At 46.9% G+C, this 21,376-nt stretch overlaps 1 protein-coding gene across 1 annotated transcript in view; it reads left to right on the top strand.

Annotated features, from left to right (window-relative positions):
- The window catches only part of fmnl3 (formin-like 3), a 165,597-nt gene that overhangs the window by 137,816 nt on the left and 6,405 nt on the right, over window positions 1-21,376 (top strand). The window contains exons 21-25 of the mRNA XM_080217823.1: window positions 6,383-6,512; window positions 8,322-8,489; window positions 10,336-10,433; window positions 17,536-17,631; window positions 19,546-19,669. Coding sequence (XP_080073949.1) covers window positions 6,383-6,512; window positions 8,322-8,489; window positions 10,336-10,433; window positions 17,536-17,631; window positions 19,546-19,669 — 616 coding nt within the window. The remainder of the gene's footprint in view (window positions 1-6,382; window positions 6,513-8,321; window positions 8,490-10,335; window positions 10,434-17,535; window positions 17,632-19,545; window positions 19,670-21,376) is intronic.

The raw sequence follows: 21,376 nt of genomic DNA on the forward strand, positions 1-21,376 counted from the left end.
TACTAGGATGCTACCGGGACTTGATGGACTGAGTCATAAGGAGAGGCTGGATAGACTGGGACTTTTTTCTCTTGTGTGTCAGAGGCTGAGGGGTGACCTTATAGAGGTCTATAAAATAATGAGGGGCACAGATTAGCTAGATAGTCAATATCTTTTCCCAAAGGTAAGAGAGTCTAAAATTAGAATGCATAGGTTTAAGGTGAGAGGGGAGAGATACAAAAATGTTCAGAGGGGCAATTTTTTCGCACAGAGGGTGGTGAGTGTCTGAAACGAGCTGCCAGAGGTGGTAGTAGAGGCGGGTACAATTTTGTCTTTTAAAAAGCGTTTAGACAGTTACATGGGTACGATGGGTATAGAGGGATATGGGTCAAATGCAGGCAATTGGGATTAGCTTAGGGGTTTAAAAAAAGGGCGGCATGGAGAAGTTTGGGCCAAAGGACCTGTTTCCCTGCTGTAAACCTCTATGGCTCTATGACTCTTCCTCCCCATCCATGTACTTATCCAAATACTTTTTAAATGTTGCTATTGTACCCGCCTCAACCACTTTCTCTGGCAGCTCATTCCATACACGCACCATCCTCTGCATGAAGAAGTTGCCCCTTTTAAATCTTCCCCCTCTCACTTTAAAACTATGCCTTCCAGTTTTCAATTCCCCTTCCCTGGGAAAAAGACTATTCTACTGCTCTGCTGGCTGTGGGCGAGGGCCGGGCAATGGAAATGTCCTTTGACCTTGGGTGGGATTTTTCTGGATTCAGGCCAAGCGAGGCCCCAAAATCCCACCCGCAGGTGTTCATCCTATTTGTACCCCTCATAATTTTATACACCTCGATAAGGTCCTCCCTCATTCTTACACGTTCCAAGGAATGAGCCCCTAGCCTGGCCAGCCGCTCCCTATAACTCAGGCCCACTAGTCCTGGCAACATCCTGGTAAATCTTCTCCACACTCTATCCAGTTTCCTATAACAGGGTGACCAAAACCATACACAATACTCAAAGTGCAGCTTCACCAACCACTTATACAACTGGAACATAATGTCCCAACTCCCATACTCAATGCCCTGACTGATGAAGGCCAGTGTGCTAAATGCCTTCTTCACCACCCTACCTGAGACACCGAACTATGTACTTGTTCTCCTAGCTCCCTCTGTTCCTCAACTCTCCCCAGGGCCCCACCATTCACTGTATTGCTTGGTGTGGGCAGGCCTGAGGCTACCCAAACTGGCATTTGACCCGAAATCTCTATTTTAACTTCCTTCACTTTTTCCAAACTGTGTGAATTTTTAAAAAATTCTTTGGAATGCGGGCGTCACTGGCAAGGCCAGAATTCTTTGCCCATTGCTAATTGCCCTTGAACTGAATATCTTGCTTGGCCCTTTCAGGAATCAACCACATTGCTGTAGATCTAAAGTTTAGTTTATTTGTGAGTGTCACAAGTCGGCTTGCATTAACACTGCAATGAAGTTACCGTGAAAATCCCCAAGTCGCCACACTCCTGTTCGGTTACACTGAGGGAGAATTTAACATGGCCAATCCACCCTAACCTGCACATCTTTGGACACTCAGGGGCAATTTAGCACGGCCAATTCATCTAACTAGTCTTTCGGACTGTGGGAAGAAACCGGACTACCCGGAGGAAACCCATGCAGACACGGGGAGAATGTGCAGACTCCACACAGACAGTGACCCAAGGCCTGGAATTGAACCTGGGTCCCTGGCACTGTGAGGCAGCGGTGCTAACCACTGTGGATTTGGCCACCGTGTTGGGATTTGAACCTCCTCCTCCGACCCTCGTCCCCAGAGCATTAGCCTGGGCCATCAGAGGTTTGAGGCAGCGTGTGACGGTCTCCCCACTTATGCATTTTAGCTGTGGTGTCGGGGCGGCGCTGAGTCATCTCGCATCTGGTGCCAGGTCACCCATGAGCTGGCCACCTCTGAGGTTGCGTGCAAAGCCCGCGTTGGTTTTATAGTGAGCGAAAGCTCAGAGCACTCAAAGCCACCCTCCTTTTGAACCTTTTACAGTCAACAGGAGAAGACGTTTCTCCCTCCCCCAAGCCAGTCTAGACTGGATTTAAACGCAGTCTAGTCATGATTTCTGTCTCCCCATGCACCCCCACCTTTCCCACACCCCCCCACCCCCAGGATTAGTTGTTTCTGACAAACATGCATAACTCTGACTAAAAATAGAAGCTGAGTTTATCAGAATCTCATTCCACTGGCTTGCAGGCTCCAGCACTTACTGACCTTCACAGGATGTGCTTGCCAAGTGTTTATTTCGTGGGCTTTGAGTGTTAAAAAAAAATCCCAGCCAGACCACTCTGTCAACATTTCAGCCTGTGACCCACCCCCCTCCCCGCATGTGAAGAGGTTTACTGGGGTGGGAGGGAGAGTTAAACACAAGGGGGAAAAAATTAAGCAGCAAGCAGGGGGAAAGAGGCAAATTTCTGTTAGGCCTTTTGTCCACTGCGCCTGAGTCCTTTTGTTCTGCGAGAGGCAGATTGTTTCATATATTTCAGCTTCCCATAGAAGCAGGAGGAGGCCATTCGGCCCTTCGAGCCTGCACTGCCATTTTGATCATGGATGATCATCAAATTCAATATCCTGATTCCCCTCCCCCCCCATATCCCTCGATCCCTTTAGCCCCAAGAGCGATATCTAATTTCTTCCTGAAATCACACAATGTTTTGGCCTCAACTACTTTCTGTGGGAGTGAATTCCACACATTCCCCACCCTCTGGGTGAAGAAATTTCTCCTCACCTCAGTCCTAAAAGGTTTACCCCTTATCCTCAAACTATGACCCCTAGTTCTGGGCTCCCCCCACCATCAGGAACATTCTTTCTGAATCTACCCTGTCTAACCCTGTTAGAATTTTATAAGTTTCTATCAGATCCCCTCTCACTCTTCTAAACTCCAGTGAATATAATCCTAACCAACTTAGTCTCTCGTATATGAGAGACCTGCCATCCCAGGAATCAGCCTGGTAAACCTTCGCTGTGCTCCCTCTATAGCAAGGACATCCTTCCTCAGATAAGGAGACCAAAACTGCACACAATACTCCAGGTGTGGCCTCACCAACGCCCTGTACAATTGCAGTAAAACATCCCTATCCCGATACTCAAATCCTCTCGCTGTGAAGGCCAACATACCATTTGCCTTCTTTATTGCCTGCTGTACCTGCGCGTTTACTTTCAGCATTTAGAGTTCTATTTTCTACCACCGAGGCATTTTATTTTTGTCCAAACGAAATCTGTTTCTGTGTAAAATGTTCTCAAAAATGATTTATTTTTCCCTGAGATTGAAGCCGCAGCCTTTTTAAATTAAATAATCTCGCGTTTGCCAGTTGGCGACTTGTCATCGCTTACTGGCAGCCACTGGAATCCAAGCAGATTTTTCATTGCAGACAAGTTCAAATGCATGGTTAATCTTTTGTGAAACCAGCTTTCGGAGCCAGAAAGCCTACTGTACGCTGCAACTTAGACCTCTCGGTCCTTGAGGAGCTGATAGCCGAGACTGTGTGGGATATTTTTCAAAAACAAATCAGCACAAAGTCTGCAGAGTTCCAACCCAACATGAAAATAATGTTTGTTTATTTTTGTAAATGGTGTTCTGGAATGTATATTGAAGCAGAGCGAATTCCATAGGATTTATTAAAGCAGTACTACTCCTCACTGATAGCTCATTAGGTATTGCAATGTTCAGGGCAACAGTGGGCAACCTGGGGCCTAAGGGGCCACATGCGACCCATCTGAGTGTGTCCCCCCACAAGACATTATGTCGACCATTGCCCCAGGCACAGGGTTGTCCCATTCCGCTGATTGCTATCCATGTCATTTTTTTTCCCCCCCACCGGAATGATTTGATTTAATTTATTTTTGTCACATGTATCGGGATACAGTGAAAAGTATTGTTTCTTGCGTGCTATACAGACAAAGCATACCGTTCATAGAGTACATAGGGGAGAAGGAAAGGAGAGGGTGCAGAATGTAGTGTTACAGTCACAGGGTGTAGAGAAAGATCAGCCTAACATTTGATTTGATTTATTAATACAGTGAAAAGTATTGTTTCTTGTGTGCTGTACAGACAAACCATACTGTTTGTAGAGTAAATAGGGGAGAAGGAAAGGAGCGGGTGCAGAATACAGTGTTATAGTCATGGGCAACACGGTGGCACAGTGGTTAGCACTGCTGCCTCACAGCGCCAGGGACCCGGGTTCAATTCCAGTCTCAGGTCACTGTCTGTGGAGTTTGCATGTTCTCCCCATGTCTGCGTGGGTTTCCTCCGGGTGCTCTGGTCTCCTCCCACAGTCCAAAGATGTGCGGGTTAGTTTGATTGGCCATGCTAAGTTGACCCAAGTGTCAGGGGGATTAACAGGGTAAACGTGGGGTTATAGGAATAGGGCCTGGGTGGGATTGTGGTCAGTGCAGACTCGATGGGCAAAATGGCCTCCTTCTGCACTGTAGAGATTCTATGAGCTCGGGTGCAAAGAAAGATCAGCTTAATATAAGGTAGGTTCGTTCAAAAGTCTGACAGCAGCAGGGAAGAAGCTGCTCTTGAGTTGGTTGGTACGTGACCTCAGACTTTTGTATCTTTTTCCCGACAGAAGAAGGTGGAAGAGAGAATGTCCGGGGTGCGTGGGGTCCTTGATTATACTGGCTGCTTTTCCGAGGCAGCGGGAAGTGTAGACAGAGTCAATGGATGGGAGGCTGGTTTGTGTGATGGATTGGGCTTCAACCCTTTGTAGTTCCTTGCAGTCCTGGGCAGAGCAGGAGCCCATACCAAACTGTGGTAGAACCAGAAAGAATGCTTTCTATGGTGCATCTGTAAAAGTTGGTGAGTAGGACATGCCGAATTTCCTTAGTCTTTTGCGTGCTGATTCCACACAACATTGAGTGTGAGAGCTGTGCGCTTCCTCTGTGCCCAAAGTATCAACAGTTCTTCTATTTTTACCATTGGGAGTTGATGACAATTCCACTAATGTAGAAATGATGAAGCATTTTCTATAACTCGTTCTGGAATATTCAGCATGGATTAAAAGTATTGAATCTTATTCATGGAGACACGGTTAGTGAACAAGCCTGGTTTCAATCTCACGGCCACTGAGATGGAGGAGGATCACTCACACTGCCCACTCACCAGCCCAGGTTACCCCTCACTGAACTGGGGCCTTGAGAGTTGAGTGAATTAAGAGAATTGGCCCAAGGAGTCTGGGAGTTGCTGGACTTGATTTTAAATCGAGTTAAGTGTCCCACAGTCTTTGTAAATTATTCACCTCATGTCCTTCTGTACTTGCAGGATGTTACTTATGCAGGGAATGTTTTATGTTGCAAAAAGAGCAACTGGTATTTAGGAAGCTTGGAACAATGTTCAGCTTTCAACATTGTTGGTTGCCCGAAGCTATTGCCCTAGCAACCCGTTGCTGCTGGGGTATTGGTTCCTTGCATTGGGAAGTCCCATTTCAGATTGTAATTCTCACAAGAGGCCATTCGGACTGCAAGAGCAAGAATGTATTTGTCCATCTCGAATGTGTTTTCACATGACACCGACCACCCCCACTTCCCCCGTGCCACCCCAGACTGAATTGCCCTGTAATGCTATGGGGAGGCCAGAGGATCAGTGCAGAAGGAGGCCATTCGGCCCATCACGTCTGCACTGACCACAATCCCACCTAGGCCCTATCCCCATAACCCCATGAATTTACCCTGGCTGGTCCCCCTGACACTAAGGAGCAATTTAGCCTGGCCAATGCACCTAACCTGCACGTCTTCGGGCTGTGGGAGAAAACAGGAGTACCCGGAGGAAACCCACGCAGACACAGGGAGAAAGTGCAGACTCCACATAGACGGTGACCAAAGCTGAGAATTGAACCTGGGTCCCTGGCGCTGTGAGGAAGCAGTGCTAACCATTGTCATCTCTTTAAAATGGAGGTGAGGAGGAATTTCTTCAGCCAGAGAGTGGTGAATCTGTGGAACTCTTTGCCACAGAGGAGGCTGTGGAGGCCGAGGTCATTGAGTGTCTTTAAGACAGAGATAGATAGGTTCTTGATCAATAAGGGGGATCAGGGGTTATGGGGAAAAGGCAGGAGAATGGGGATGAGAGAAATATCAGCCATGATTGAATGGGGGAGCAGACTGGATGGGCCGAGTGGCCTAATTCTGCTGCTATGTCTTCTGGTGCCACCATGTTGCCCCGGTGAGCCCAGAGAGTGGCAGTGTTTTGTAAAAGCTGGTTGGGGCTGAGGAATCGTACTATCGGATTAATCCCACTTCCCGTTCTCCTTCCCCTTGGCTCTGTTTTCCCCATCCCTATTCCCGATCGTGACAGAATCTCCGTCCGCTGACTAACGAGGCAAACTGACTCTCGGTGATTTGTTTCTTGTCTGTCCAGCTCTCCGATACCAAATCCACGGACCGCAAGCTCACCTTGCTGCACTACATTGCTCTTGTCGTCAAGCAGAAGTACTCGAACATCGCCACGTTCTGGAGTGAGCTGCACTTTATCGAGAAAGCTGCGGCAGGTTAGTGCCCGCACCCGCGCCCTTCCACCCGGTTCCCCTGTCGGGTCGCGTTGGAGGAGAGATGGCCTTCGACTCAATTGTACTGGGCTTTGGTGAGGGGAAACTTGGATGTATGGTGGCGGTATCCGGAAGGGGAGAAGAGAGGTGATGTTTCGAGTCCAGATGACCCTTTGTCAAAGCTGTGGGAGAAATGAGATTTGACAAAGGGTCACCTGGACTCGAAACATTGGCTCTATTCCTGATGTTGGACTGGGGTAAACACAGTAAGCAGTCTCACAACAGGTCAGTGGGAACTCCCCACTCACCTGACGAAGGGGCAGCGCTCTGAAAGCTAGTGGCGTTTGTTACCAGATAAACCTGTTGGACTTTAACCTGGTGTTGTGAGACTTCTTACTCCATTCTCTCCCCACAGATGCTGCCAGACCTGCTGAGATTTTCCAGCATTTTCTCTTTTGGATTCAGTTTCCCCTGTGAATTAAGTACAGCACAGTTAGGAACTTAGAGTTAGGAGCAGAAGTTGGCAAATTTAACCCTTCGAGCCTCGATCAGATCCTGGCTGATCTCTCCCTGGTCTCAAATCCACTTCCCCATCTCTTTCCCCATATCCCTTTCTCTACTGGAAATATATCTACCTCCTTCCTGAAACCAGTTAATGATTCAGACTCCACCGTGCGATGGGGCAGTGAGTTCCACAAATTCACCCCCCTCTGTGAGAAGTAGTTCCTCCTCATCTCAGTGTTAAATCTCGACCTATACCCTGTGATCTCTTGTTCGAGATTGCCCCACAACAGGAAACATTTGTACCACATTTACTTCACCAATCCCATATCCCTCGATCAGATTCCCCTCATCCTTCTAAACTCCAGCGAGTACAAACCTGTTTAATCTCTCCTCATACACCAACCCTTTCATCCCCAGAATCAATCTGGTGAACCTCCTCTGAACCGCCTCCAATGTCACTGCATCCTTCCTCAAATAAGGAGGCCAAAACTGGACACACTGCTCCGGATGTGGTCTCACCGACACCCTGTACAATTGCAACAACACTTCTCCAATCACAGCCATCCGGGGAATTTACACATCCCTTTGTTTAAGGATGGATCAACAGAAAAGAACGATAGAATTACAGCTAACCTGACTGGCACCCAATGTAGAGGGCTGGGGATGGGGTGGAGGACCTACTTGTGAATCTGCTCTTGGGCTGAGCTAGACGTGCAGTGTCCGAGGGCACTGTCAAGGCTTTCCATGTTTGTTGGGCACCGCAGGGTAAGTTATTGACCCTTTTAATCAACTTTTGATTGGACATTTTAAGTTATCTTTCAGCTGTTTTTTTGTTTCGGAGAGCCCCCTCCTTCTCTGGGGAGGGGCTGCCCTTCTTGCTTTGTCCCCGAGTTTGTTGAATTTGGTTTTTATTTGGTTAGCGAGAAAAGAAATGCTCGGAAATGCAAATTACTTGGAAGATAACCAAAGGTATAATTGCTCGTGCCATGTGTCCCTCAGGAAGTCTGTGCGCCACCTTGTGGATGGCAGTCTTCCCTACCTTAGCTTGAACAGAGGCCAATTTAAAACTCCAAAAGCTCTGTCTGGAGGGGAACAGGAGTTTGCTGGAGAGTTCCATGTCAGAAGTTAAATGGTGGGCATCTTATGACACTGTTGACTGCCTTGGCTGGATCACACGGGAAATAGCAGAATAGGTTAGTAGTTGTGAGCCTCTTGCGTCTGGTGATGGTCCCAGTTGCCGTCGGGGCGCTCTGATAGAGACCACTTCCGGGTATTTTCATGACCTTTCCGCACCACTTCCTCTCACAGTGTCATTGGAAAATGTCCTCTTGGACGTCAAGGAGATGGGTCACAACATGGAGCTGGTTAAACGAGAGAGCAGCATGCATGAGCACAATGTGGTGCTGAAGGATTTCCTGTCACAGAATGAAGGGAAGCTGGAAAAGCTTCAGAAAGATTCCCGAACTGCACAGGCAAGTAGAGCGCACCGCTGAGCATTCCTCTCGGTGTCAGATCAGCTTCCCATTCACCCATTTCTTTTTATTACATCAAGGCCTTTCAGGTCAGCTATGACAGGAGTTCCAAATTAGATTTGTTTTCTCCCCTTCTCCTCCCTCCCCCATCCCCCACCACCTAATGAATTCTGTAAACACTGGAACACATCGGAATACCACCACCTGCAAGGTTCCCTCTGAGTCACTCACCATCCTGGCTTGGAAATATATCGGCCGTTCCTTCACTGTCGCTGGGTCAAAATCCTGGAACTCCCTCCCTAACAGCACTGTGGGTGTACCTACACCACACGGACTGACTGATGTCCAATAACAATCCTGGAATTCCCTCCCTGACAGCACTGTGGGTGTATCTACACCACATGGACTGACTGATGTCCAATAACAATCCTGGAACTCCCTCCCTAACAGCACTGTGGGTTTACCTACACCACAGGGACTGACTGATGTCCAATAACAATCCTGGAACTCCCTCCCTAACAGCACTGTGGGTGTACCTACACCACACGGACTGACTGATGTCCAATAACAATCCTGGAACTCCCTCCCTAACAGCACAGTGGGTGTACCTACACCACAGGGACTGACTGATGTCCAATAACAATCCTGGAACTCCCTCCCTAACAGCACTGTGGGTGTACCTACACCACAGGGACTGACTGATGTCCAATAACAATCCTGGAACTCCCTCCCTAACAGCACTGTGGGTGTACCTACACCACATGGACTGACTGATGTCCAATAACAATCCTGGAACTCCCTCCCTAACAGCACTGTGGGTGTACCTACACCACAGGGACTGACTGATGTCCAATAACAATCCTGGAACTCCCTCCCTAACAGCACTGTGGGTGTTTTAACTCCAAGTATTTACCTGCTATTTTTCCTGACACTAAGGGGAAATTTAGTATGGCCAATTCATCTAACCTGCACATCCACACTCCCACGTGTCTGCATGGGAGGAAACCCACGCAGACACGGGGAGAACATGCAGACTCCGCACAGACAGTGACCTGAGGCTGGAATCAAACCCAGGTCCCTGGAGCTGTGAGGCAGCAGTGCTAACCACTGTGCCACCATGCTGCCCTGCAGAAGAAGATCATTCAGTCCATCGAGTCTGCACTGACCAGAATCCCACCCAGGCCCTATTCTCCACAATACACATGCATTTACCCCAGCTGGTCCCCCTGACACTAAGGGACAATTTAGCATGGCCAATCCACCTAACCTACACATCTTTAGACACTAAGGGGCAATTTAGCATGGCCAATCCACCCTAACCTACACATCTTTGGACACTGAGGGGTAATTTAGCATGGCCAATCCACCCTAACCTACACATCTTTGGAGCACCCGGAGGAAACCCGTGCAGATACGGGGAGAATGTGCAGACAGTGACCCAAGGCTGGAATTGAAGCTGGGTCCCTTTTGCTGAGGCGTGGCAGCGCTAACCACTGTGCCATGTTCTCCAAAGATTGAGAAGAGACCAGGATAAAATAGGACGTGTGGGGGCAAAAGTCAGATTGTAATGGACTCTCTCATCCTCCCCGCAGCCAAGTTTTTAAGTAAACATCATTTTGGAATGTGGGAGAGAAGGAGAAATGGCAAATTACCTTCACAGAAACAGTCATTAATTCTTGGCATGTTGCGATCACGCCTAGTTGTTTGACCCCCCCCGACCTTTAACCTCTACCAGCGAGAAAGAACATGGCTGCCATTAAGCAGCTGGCTGTATTATTGTAGTGTAACCTGGTGAAGATGGGAGGGTTAATGAGACTGTACCTAATTTCCTTTCTGCCCTGTACAGGAAGCGTACAATAAAGCGGTTGAGTATTTTGGAGAAAATCCCAAGACAACGCCTCCATCCGTGTTCTTCCCAGTCTTTGTCCGGTTTGTCAAATCCTACAGGGTAAGATCTGTTTGTGGCTCTTTTCCTTTTGCATCCGTTTGGTGTAGCTTCAAAGAGATATGGAGGATATGGTTCTAACATCATGTTAACAAGTAGTTGTTAACATGATGTGGTGAAGTTAAGGCGAGGTATGAGATGAAATCAGCTTGGCCCAGTTGGTCCCTGTTGTTTGATTTGATTTATTATTGACACATGTATTGGGATACAGTGAAAAGTATTGTTTCTTGCGCGCTATACAGACAAAGCATACCGTTCATAGAGTACATAGGGGAGAAGGAAAGAATAAGGTGCAGAATATAGTGTTACAGTCACAGATAGGGTGTAGAGAAAGATCAGCTTAATATTTGATTTGATTTATTATTGTCACGTATTGGGATATAGTGAAAAGTATTGTTGCTTGCACACTATACAGACAAAGCATACCATCCTGAGAGAAGGAAAGGTGAGGGAGCGGAATATAGTGTTACAGTCATAGCTAGGGTGTAGAGAAAGATCAACTTAATATTTGATGTATCATTGCCACATATATTGGGATACAGTGAAAAGTATTGTTTCTTGCGTGCTATACCGCCAAAGCATACTGTTCATAGAGTACATAGGGGAGAAGGAAAGGAGAGGGTGCAGAATATAGTGTTATAGTCATAGCTAGGGTGTAGGGAAAGATCAACTTAAAATTAATATTTGATTTGATTTATTATTGTCACGTATTGGGATACAGTGAAAAGTATTGTTTCTTGCACACTATACAAAGCATACCGTTCATAGAGAAGGAAAGGAGAAAGTGCAGAATGTAGTGTTACAGTCATAGCTAGGGTGTAGAGAAAGATCAGTTTAATATTTGAGTTAATTTATTATTGTCACATGTATTGCGATACAGTGAAAAACATTGTTTCTTGCATGCTATACAAAGCATACCATTCATAGAGAAGGAAAGGAGAGAGTGCAGAATGTAGTGTTACAGTTACAGATAGGGTGTAGAGAAAGATCAACTTAATATTTGAGTTGATTTATTATTGTCACATGTATTGGGATACAGTGAAAAGTATTGTTTCTTGAGTGCTATACAGACAAAGCATACCGTTCATAGAGTACGCAGGGGAGAAGGAAAGCAGAGGGTGCAGTATATAATGTTGCAGTTACAGATAGGGTGTAGTACTATCTACACTATAGAGTGTAGATAGAAGAGAGTGCAGAATGTAGTGTTACAGTCACAGCGAGGGTGTAGAGAAAGATCAGCTTAATGTGAGGTCGGTCCGTTCAAAAGTCTGACGGCAGCAGGGAAGAAGCTGTTCTTCAGTCGGTTCATACGTGACCTCAGACTTTTGTATCTTGGATGGGCAGTAAGTGCTGGTCTTGCCAGCAACAGTTACAGACTGCAAACATATTTCTAAAAATGGTGGTTGTTCAAAGTTTTCTGAAGTTTATTTATTAGTGTCACAAGCAGGCTTACATTAACACTGCAATGAAGTTACTGTGAAAATCCACCAGTCGCCACACTCCTGTTTGGGTACACGGAGGGAGAATTTAGCACAGCCAATGCACCCTAACCAGCATGTCTTTCAGACTGTGGGAGGAAACCGGAGCACCCGGAGGAATCCTGTGGGGAGAATGTGTGGACTCCAAACAGACAGTGACTGGGAATCGAACCCGGGTCCCTGGTACTGTGAGGCAGCAGTGCCAACCACTGTGCCACCGTGCGGTCGGTTTGAATGATTGGGTCAGCACACTATCCCTATGCACCCTCCCACTGGTCACTTGCCGTCTGCTGTCCAAAATACCTTGGTTGATTCCTGGTGAGATTGTGTCTGCAGCGGGTTTGTGTGATTCTCAGCCTGGAGCTACCTGTGAAAGAGCGCTGTGCTACTGAGGGCTGGAGTTAATGAAAGCACTCGCTTCCTGGCATTGTCCAACCCATTTCCTGCTCTCTGCACGGCCACCTGGTACTGGCCACCCACTCGCTGTGGATTATTTCCCAAAACAATCAAGGCATTGGATGTGAATTTAAGTGGAATACCTTCAGTCAGGATTTCTGTTTCGGAAAGTGAAACAGCCAGAAAGAGTCTTCACGTAAGCGACAATGGCGATTTTCAGGGCCTTGAGGTAGCTGAGGAAACCAATTGAGAAAAATGCTTCTCTCCTGCTCTTTCTTTTGACTTAACAATGAGCTGCGTTCTTAACCCTTTAAAAGCTGTGGTCGACCTTTTGTCAATGCTTAATTTAAGATTCAAGGCTCGACCTACAGGGTAGGGCTTGGTGCAGGGTGCGTTCTCCTGCTATAAGTTTAAGTTTATTTAAGTTTCTTTATTAATGTCACATGTAGGCTTACAATCACGTTGCAATGAAGTTACTCTGAAAATCCCTCAGTTACCATACTCCTGTTCAGGGACACTGAGGAAGATTTAGCATGGCCAATCCACCTAACCAGCACATCTTTGGACACTAAGGGACAATTTACCATGGTCAATCCACCTAACCTACATACCTTTGGACATTAAAGAGCAGTTTATCATGGCCAATCCACCTAACCTACATATCTTTGGACATTAAAGAGCAGTTTATCATGGCCAATCCACCTAACCTACATATCTTTGGACATTAAAGAGCAGTTTATCATGGCCAATCCACCTAACCTACATATCTTTGGACACGCAGGGGCAATTTAGCATGGCCAATCCACCTAACCTACACATCTTTGGACGGTAGGTGGAAACCGGAGCACCTGGAGGAAACCCACGCAGATGTGGGGAGAATGTGCAGACTCCACACAGACAGTGACCGAAGCCCAGACTCGAATCTGGGTTCCTGGAGCTGTGAGGCAGCAGTGCTAACCACTGCGCTGCCAGTGGAAGGTTTTCACCAATCCATTAGAAATGGGGGGGGGATCGGAAGTGGCACTTCTCTCCATGTGATCCGTTTAAAGCACACTGGGAACCTGGGAGAAATCCTAGAGAAATTCTCCTCTTGGAATGCTTGTGCTCAGTTCTCAGTGGGTTCTATAAAGGTTGACTCATGCGCACTGTTAGCGTTTGGCCTCCCTCTTCACACCCACCCAACTCTCCTTCTGTCAAGCCATTCGGCCCATCGAGTCTGCTCTGCCATGGCTGATATGTTCCTCAACCCCATTCTCCCACCTTTTCCCCATAACCTTTGATCCCCTTACCAATCAAGAACCTATCTATCTCTGTCTTAAAGACACTCAATGACCCTGACTCCTCTGTGGCAATGAATTCCACAATTTCACCACCCTCTGGCTGAAGGAATTCCTCCTCATCTCGGTTCCAAAGGGATGTCCCCTTAGTCTGAGGCCGTGCCCTCGGATCCGAGTCTCTCCCACTAACGGAAACATCTTCTCCGTGTCCACTCTATCCAGGTCTTTCTATATCCTGTAAGTTTCAATGAGATCCCCCCCATCCTTCTAAACTCCAACGAGTACAGACCCAGAGTCCTCAACCGTTCCTCGTACGACAAGCTCTTCATTCCAGGGATCATTCTTGTGAACCTCCTCTGGACCCTTTCCAAGGCCGGCACATCCTTCCTTAAATAGGGGGCCCAAAACTGCTCACAATACTCCAGTCTGACCAGAGCCTTATCCATTCTCAGCTTTATAAAGGAGGCAATGGAGCAGTGGTATTACTGCTGGACTGGTAATCTCGAAACTCAGGGTAATGTTCTAGGGGACCTGGGTTCAAATCCCACCACTGCAGATGGTGAAATTTGAATTCAGTGAAAAGAAATCTGGAGTTCAAAGTCTAATAATGACCATGAAACCATTATCGGGAAAAACCCATCTGGTTCACTAATGTCCTTTAGGGAAGGAAATCTGCCGTCCTTACCCGGTCTGGCCTACATGTGACTCCAGAGCCACAGCAATGTGGTTGACTCTCAACTGCCCTTGGGCAACTAGGAATGGGCAATAAATACTTGCCCAACCAGCGACACCCGGGTCCCATGGACAAGTATTAAAAAAAAGCAGTTCATCCCTGCTTTTGTAAAGTTTATTTGTTAGGTTTACATTAACACTGCAATGAAGTTACCGTGAAATTCCCCTAGTCGCCACAGTCTGGCGCTGGTTCGGGTCAATGCACCTAATCAGCACGTCTTTCAGAATATGGGAGGAAACCGGAACACCTGGAGGAAACCCATGCAGACACGGGGAGAAGGTGCAGCCTCCACACACGCAGTGGCCCAAGGCCGGGATTGAACCCAGGTCCCTGGTGCTGTGAGGCAGCAGTGCTAACCACTGTGCCACCATGCCTGAGTGGAGTCGAGGTACAGGATTGGATATGATCGGATGAAAAAAGGCAATCAAATCCAAGGGGGGGGTGGTCTCTGTGAGGCCATTAATAAAAGACTAGGCCACATGGAAACAGAAGCGAGGGGATTCCAGTCTGGGCTGCTTACTCTGAGAGTTAAAAGTGCCATTTTGCAATCCATCAGTGAATCAAGGAATCAAAAAAGCTGGCATTTAGTTTTTGACATGTGTGTAATATATGGAACGAATGGAAGCCTCTTTCCTTCAGTAAACACAGCTGTTGTGTTAATTGACTCGGAGGTGAAGGAGGGATGAATTTTCGGACAGTTCTTGTTTCCCCCGCTCTGTGCTCCGAATCATTACCAAATAAGGAGCTTCATTCGGCTGAAATCAATGTGGGGACGCAGTCAGCACAGGCCCAACTTCAACCACTAAATCATTGCATGTTTACACTGAGGGAAAGAAAGCAATGAAAAGACTCGCAACTCAGAAGGATGTGTTTTGCCAAGAGATTGGTGAAAATGTGCAAGGGGCTACCCACAGGAAATGACTGAGGCAGCAGGCTTGAAGGGGAAATTAGATGCAACCACAAAGACAAAAGGGATAAAGGATAGACTAACAGACTGAAATGAGGTGGGAGGGGGATTGTATGGAGCCCTAAACACTGGTACAGACCTGTTGGGCCAATTGACCAAGGCCAATCTCCCTAACCTACACATCTTTGGACACTAAGGGGCAATTTAGCATGGCCAATCCACCCTAACCTGCACATCTTTGGACACTAAGGGACAATTTAGCATGGCAAAACTGTACCTGCTACTTCCAGGTGTTGTCTCAACCAGGTTTGATTATAGCATCCAACACCAGTCATTAGCTCATTTCCAACCATAGATTTCTTACCGAAAGAGGCCATTCAGCTCATCAGGTCTGCACCAACTCTCCGAAAGAGTATCTTACCCAGGCCGTTCCCTCTGCTCTATCCCCATAACTCCACGCATTTCCCATGGCCAATCCACCTAACTGCACATCTTTGGACACTAAGGGGCAATTTAGCATTGCCAGTCGTCCTAACCTACACAACTTTGGACTGTGGGAGGAAATTGGTGCAGCGGGAGGAAACCCACACAGACATGGGGAGAATGTGCAAACTCCACACAGACAGTGACCCAAGGCAGGAATCGAACCTGGGTCCCTGGCGCTGTGGGGCAGCAGTGCTGTGCTTGATGCAGCGTGTTGGCATTCCAATATACTGTCACCAAATCGTCAAACACAAGGCTTTGGTTCCAGCCGCCTGGGTGTAAGTGAACAGGCCCCAAGTGGGAGCAGGGTGACCGATTCCAGACCGCACGCTTTAGGGAGGAATGTGAAGGCTGCGGAGGAGATTGACCAGGCTGGTACCAGACACGGTGGAGAGGCGGAAGAACCTGGGATTGTTCGCTTTTAGAGTAGAAAAAAGTCAAGGGGAGATTTCATGGAGGCATCCATTCTGAAGGTGGGGATGGATGGGAAGGAGATGGCAGTAACCAAAATGGACCAAATATGGTAGTGGAATATGATCCAATCAGAAATTGGATCTACAAAGATAATAATGTTCATAAAATCATTGAATCACACAATGCAGAAGAGGCCCTTCAGCCCATCAAATCGCACCGACACAGTAGAAACACCTGAACTCCCACCTAACCCCATTTACCAGCACTCGGCCCATAGCCCTGAATGTTATGATGTGCCAAGTGCTCATTCAGATACTTTTTAAAGGATGTGAGGCATCCCACCTCCACCACCCTCCCAGGCAGCACATTCCAGACCCTCACCACCCTCTGGGTAAAAAAGCTTTTCCTCACATCTCCCCTAAACCTCCCACCCCTCACCTTGAACCCACATCCCCTCGTGACTGACCCTTCAACTAAGGGGAACAGCTGCTCCCTATCCACTCTGTTGTCGGGCTATGGTGAAAGAGCAAGGGGCATGGGATTTAATTTGATTTGATTTATTATTGTCACAGGTAAAAGTATACAGTGAAAAGTACTGTTTCTTGTGCGCTATGCAGACAAAGCATACCATTCATAGAGAAGGAAAGGAGAGGGTGCAGAATGAAGTGTTACAGTCATAGCTAGGGTGTAGAGAAAGATCAGCTCAATATTTGATTTATTATTGTCACATGTATTGGGATACAGTGAAAAGTATTGTTTCTTGCACACCATACAGATAAAACATACCATTCATAGAGTATGTAGGGAGAAGGAAAGGAGAGGGTGCAGAATATAGTGTTACAGTCATAGCTAGGGTGTAGAGAAAGATCAATGCGAGGTAGGTCCATTCAAAAGCCTGACGGCAGCAGGGAAGAAGCTGTTCTTGAGTTGGTTGGCACGTGACCTCAGACTTTTATATCTTTTTCCCAACGGAAGAAGGTGGAAGAGAGAATGTTCAGGGTGCGTGAGATCCTTGATTATACTGGCTGCTTTTCCCAAGGCAGCAGGAAGTGTAGACAGAGTCAATGGATGAGAGGCTGGTTTGTGTGATGGATTGGGCTACATTCATGACCTTTTTGTAGCTTTTTGCAGTCTTGGGCAGAGCAGGAGCCCATACCAAGCTGTGATACAACCAGAAAGATTAATTTCATAGCACTTTCCAAGGGCCAGTACCAGCATGATGGGCTGAGTGGCCTCTATACATGCTACAAGATTCAGTGGGAGATTCATTGTACCACTTGTTGAGTGGAAGGGAATAGAATAATTGTTGCTTCCCTATGCGGCTGATGCCATTGGCAGTGGCCAACGAATGGTGTGTGGAGACGGTGGTGAAAAAAACCAAAAGGCTAAAGAATGTCAATTCTCCTAATGTTTCCAGGAAGCAGAGCAGGAAAATGAACTGCGGAGCAAGCAGGAACAAGCTATGCGAGAGAAGATTCTGGCCCAGGAAGCCAAACTCCAACAGGACCCAAAGGTAGGTGATGGCGCGGAATGGTAAACTTCCTTCAGAATCTGCGACGGAGGCCGGCAATCTCCCAGCTTCAACCTCCACTCTCAGGAGAGCGAGGAAAGTCAGCCGGATGTCTTGCTCCTGAGTGCTTACTGTTATAATCCAAGTCAGAAACTCCAAGGTGTTTTACAAAGTCAGGCTGGACCACTTTTTGGCATGGGTAAGCAAAATCCAGCATCACATAGGCATACTTGCTTTCTGTGCTAAGCCGAGGACTGGGGTGCGTTTGTCGGGGTTTGTTTGGTTGGAACAGTATTCCTAGCTGTTGAGGTTGATATAGTATCGTGATTGTTTTTGTTCCCTTGTTTGTAATTGGTAAAATTTGTTGCTAATTGTCTTGTTATATGTTAACTGTGTTCTTAAAGAGAATTAGAACAAAGTACAGCACAGGAACAGACCCTTCGGCCCTCTAGCCCCTTGCCAATCATGATGCCCTAACTAAACTAAAAAAACCTTCTGCCCTTACTCAGTCCATATCCCTCTATTCCCTCCCTATCCATGTACCCATCCAGATGTCTCTTAAATGTTGCGAATGGGAGCTTTTATCAAACAAGGTTTATTTGATTGAATAAACTGGGATTGTTCTCCTGGGAAAGACGAAGGCTGAGGGGAGACCGGAGAGAGTTTATAAAATTATGAGGGGTATAGATAGGGGGAACAGTTGGAAGCTTTTTTCCAGGGCAGAAATGACAAACACAAGGGGAGCACAGGTTCAAGATAAGGGGGGAAAGGTTCAGTCGAGATGTGCGGGGAAGTTTTTTACACAGAGGGTGGTGGGGGTCTAGAATACACTGCCAAGTTGGTTGAGGCAGATACATTAGCCACATTTAAGACTTATCTGAATAGACGGGGAATAGAGAGACAGAAGTGGTTGGTCTAGATGGGACAAAGTGATCGGCGCAAGCTTGGAGAGTCAAAGGGTCTATTTCTGTGCTGTACTGTTCTTTGTTCCAGTTCTATTTCAGAAAACAGTTAACACATTATAAAACAATTAGCAACAACTTTCACCAATTATAAACAAGGGAAAAAAAACAACTATGATATTGTATCAACCTTAACAGCTAAGAATACTGTTCCAACCAAACAAATCCCTACAAACAACTGTCCTAAGCTTAGCACAGAAAGCAAGTATACTCCTGTGATGCTGGATTTTGCAGCTCAGCAACACCTATAACAGTAAGCATTCCTTTGGATATAGAACTGAAAAGATGGGGCCTTCCTGCCCTGGGAGACACTCTGGGAGACAGGTACCTAACAGCACGGTGGGTGTACCTACACCACACGGACTGACTGATATCCAATAACAATCCTGGAACTCCCTCCCTAACAGCACTGTGGGTGTACCTACACCACACGGACTGACAGATGTCCAATAACAATCCTGGAACTCCCTCCCTAACAGCACTGTGGGTGTACCTACACCACACGGACTGACAGATGTCCAATAACAATCCTGGAACTCCCTCCCTAACAGCACTGTGGGTGTACCTACACCACATGGACTGCAGTGGGATCAAGATGGCGGCACCTTCTCAAGGGGCAATTAGGAATGGGCAATAAATGCTGGCCAGCCAGTGACACCCATGTCTCATAAATGAATATATATTATTTAAAAATTGAGGGAAATATATTGCTCTGTAAATTTAGCTTCATGCAAATTTAAATTTGCTCCGTGTTTTGTAGTGATTGCTGTCGACTCGGTCTCTGGTGTCCACATACCAGATTTCATATCGTACAATTTGCTGCCCAGATCCACTGTCGACGGGCACTGCTGTTGGGTTTTGGGCATCAGCTGGCAAAATAGTGAACAAACCCGGTTGTTTCTTTGGGTCCCCTCCCCCCACCCGTCCTCACCAAAGGCGTGTTTTCTTTATCCAGTCCCCTGGTCACCGGAGCAAGCGGCAGCAACAGGAGCTCATCGCTGAGTTGCGGAGAAGGCAGGTCAAAGATCACCGACCGGTGTATGAAGGGAAAGATGGTACCATTGAAGACATCATCACAGGTAAAGGGCAGCAATGCATCCTGGGCCAGCTTAGATGTGTTAGTTGTCTTCAAGACTCATGTCCTCTCTGATCATTCAGATGATCGAAAGGTTTAAAGTTTATTTATTAGTGTCACAAGTAAAGCTTACATTAATACTGCAGTGAAGTTCCTGTGAAAATCCCCTGGTTGCCACACTCCTGTTCGGGTACAGCGAGGGGCAATTTAGCATGGCCAATCCACCCAACCAGAACATCTTTGGACACTAAGGGGCAATTTAGCATGGCCAATCCACCTAAGGCAGGAAAGTGGACTTGATGAGTGCGAGACCAGCCATGATCTTGTTAAATGGTGAAGGAGGCTCAAAGGGCTGAATGGCCTCCTTCTCATCCTATTTCTTATGGTCTGACCTCTCCTCATAAGCAAATCCCTCCAAATACCCAGGATCAACCCAGTGAACTTCCCAGGACTATCTCTGATGTTGGAGGAGCGGGGTAAAGAGAAGGGGTTGGGTGTGTCTTGGAGTTGCTGCAGAGAATACAACTCAGCCATTGGCAACTCTTAGATCTCTCATCTTTCAACATTTTATTAGCCAAAAATGGAGCCTTGGTTTGGTTTGGGCGTGCAGAGTGACAGTGAACAAAAGAAAAGCTTGCAACGCACAGACACAAAAAATTTGGCAGAGGATCAGAAGCTGGGATCAACAGACTGGAGGTAGCTTTCGCATATCCCGAAGCTAATTGCATTTGAGTGATTTGATCACTTCAACAACAAATAAAACCTTTCAAACATGATGTGTGCTGACACACGTGTGACCACGGGTGCACTGTGCCGCCAATATTTAAGCACAATATCAATAAAGGTTTGGTCACCATGTCTGACAGTTGAACGAGGCAACTGGCTTGAGCAGAACCAAGAGGAAATCCCACCCAAACAGATCTGTTTATCTTGGCGCTCGAGAGATGTGACTTAGGTCAGGTTTTGCAGAGAGAACATTCAGGGCAGTTGCTTAGCCAGCAACTCGCAGCATTGTCTCAACAACACACAACCCATTAAAAAAAACATGCTGCCCATCACATTTTACCTATGTTTAAGGAATCTAAGAAAAAGACTAACAATGAGGCAAATTAGGTGGCACAGTTAGCACTGCTGCCTCACTTAGCCAGAGACCGGGATTCAACTCCTGACTTGAGTAACTCTCTGTGTTTGTTGGGTTTCCTCCCATAATCCAAAACATGTGCAGGTTAGGTGGATTGGCCATGCTAAATTGTCCCTTAGTGTCCAAAGATGTGCAGGTTAGGGTGGATTGGCCATGCTAAATTGTCCCTTAGTGTCAAAAGATGTGTAGATTAGGTGGATTGGCCATGCTAAATTGCCCCTTAGTGTCCAAAGATGTGCAGGTTAGGGTGGATTGGCCATGCTAAATTGTCCCTTAGTGTCCAAAGATGTGCAGGTTAGGGTGGATTGGCCATGGTAAATTGTCCCTTAGTGTCCAAAGATGTGCAGGTTAGGGTGGATTGGCCATGCTAAATTGTCCCTTAGTGTCCAAAGATGTGCAGGTTAGGGTGGATTGGCCATGCTAAATTGTCCCTTAGTGTCAAAAGATGTGTAGATTAGGTGGATTGGCCATGCTAAATTGCCCCTTAGTGTCAGGGGGTCTAGGGTAAATAAGTGGGATAATGGAGACTGGGCTGGGATAGGATTGTTATCAGTGCAGGCTCGATGGGCC

The sequence above is a fragment of the Carcharhinus amblyrhynchos genome, chromosome X (assembly GCF_965287045.1).
Source record: "Carcharhinus amblyrhynchos chromosome X, sCarAmb.v2.hapA, whole genome shotgun sequence".
Lineage (NCBI taxonomy): Eukaryota > Metazoa > Chordata > Chondrichthyes > Carcharhiniformes > Carcharhinidae > Carcharhinus > Carcharhinus amblyrhynchos.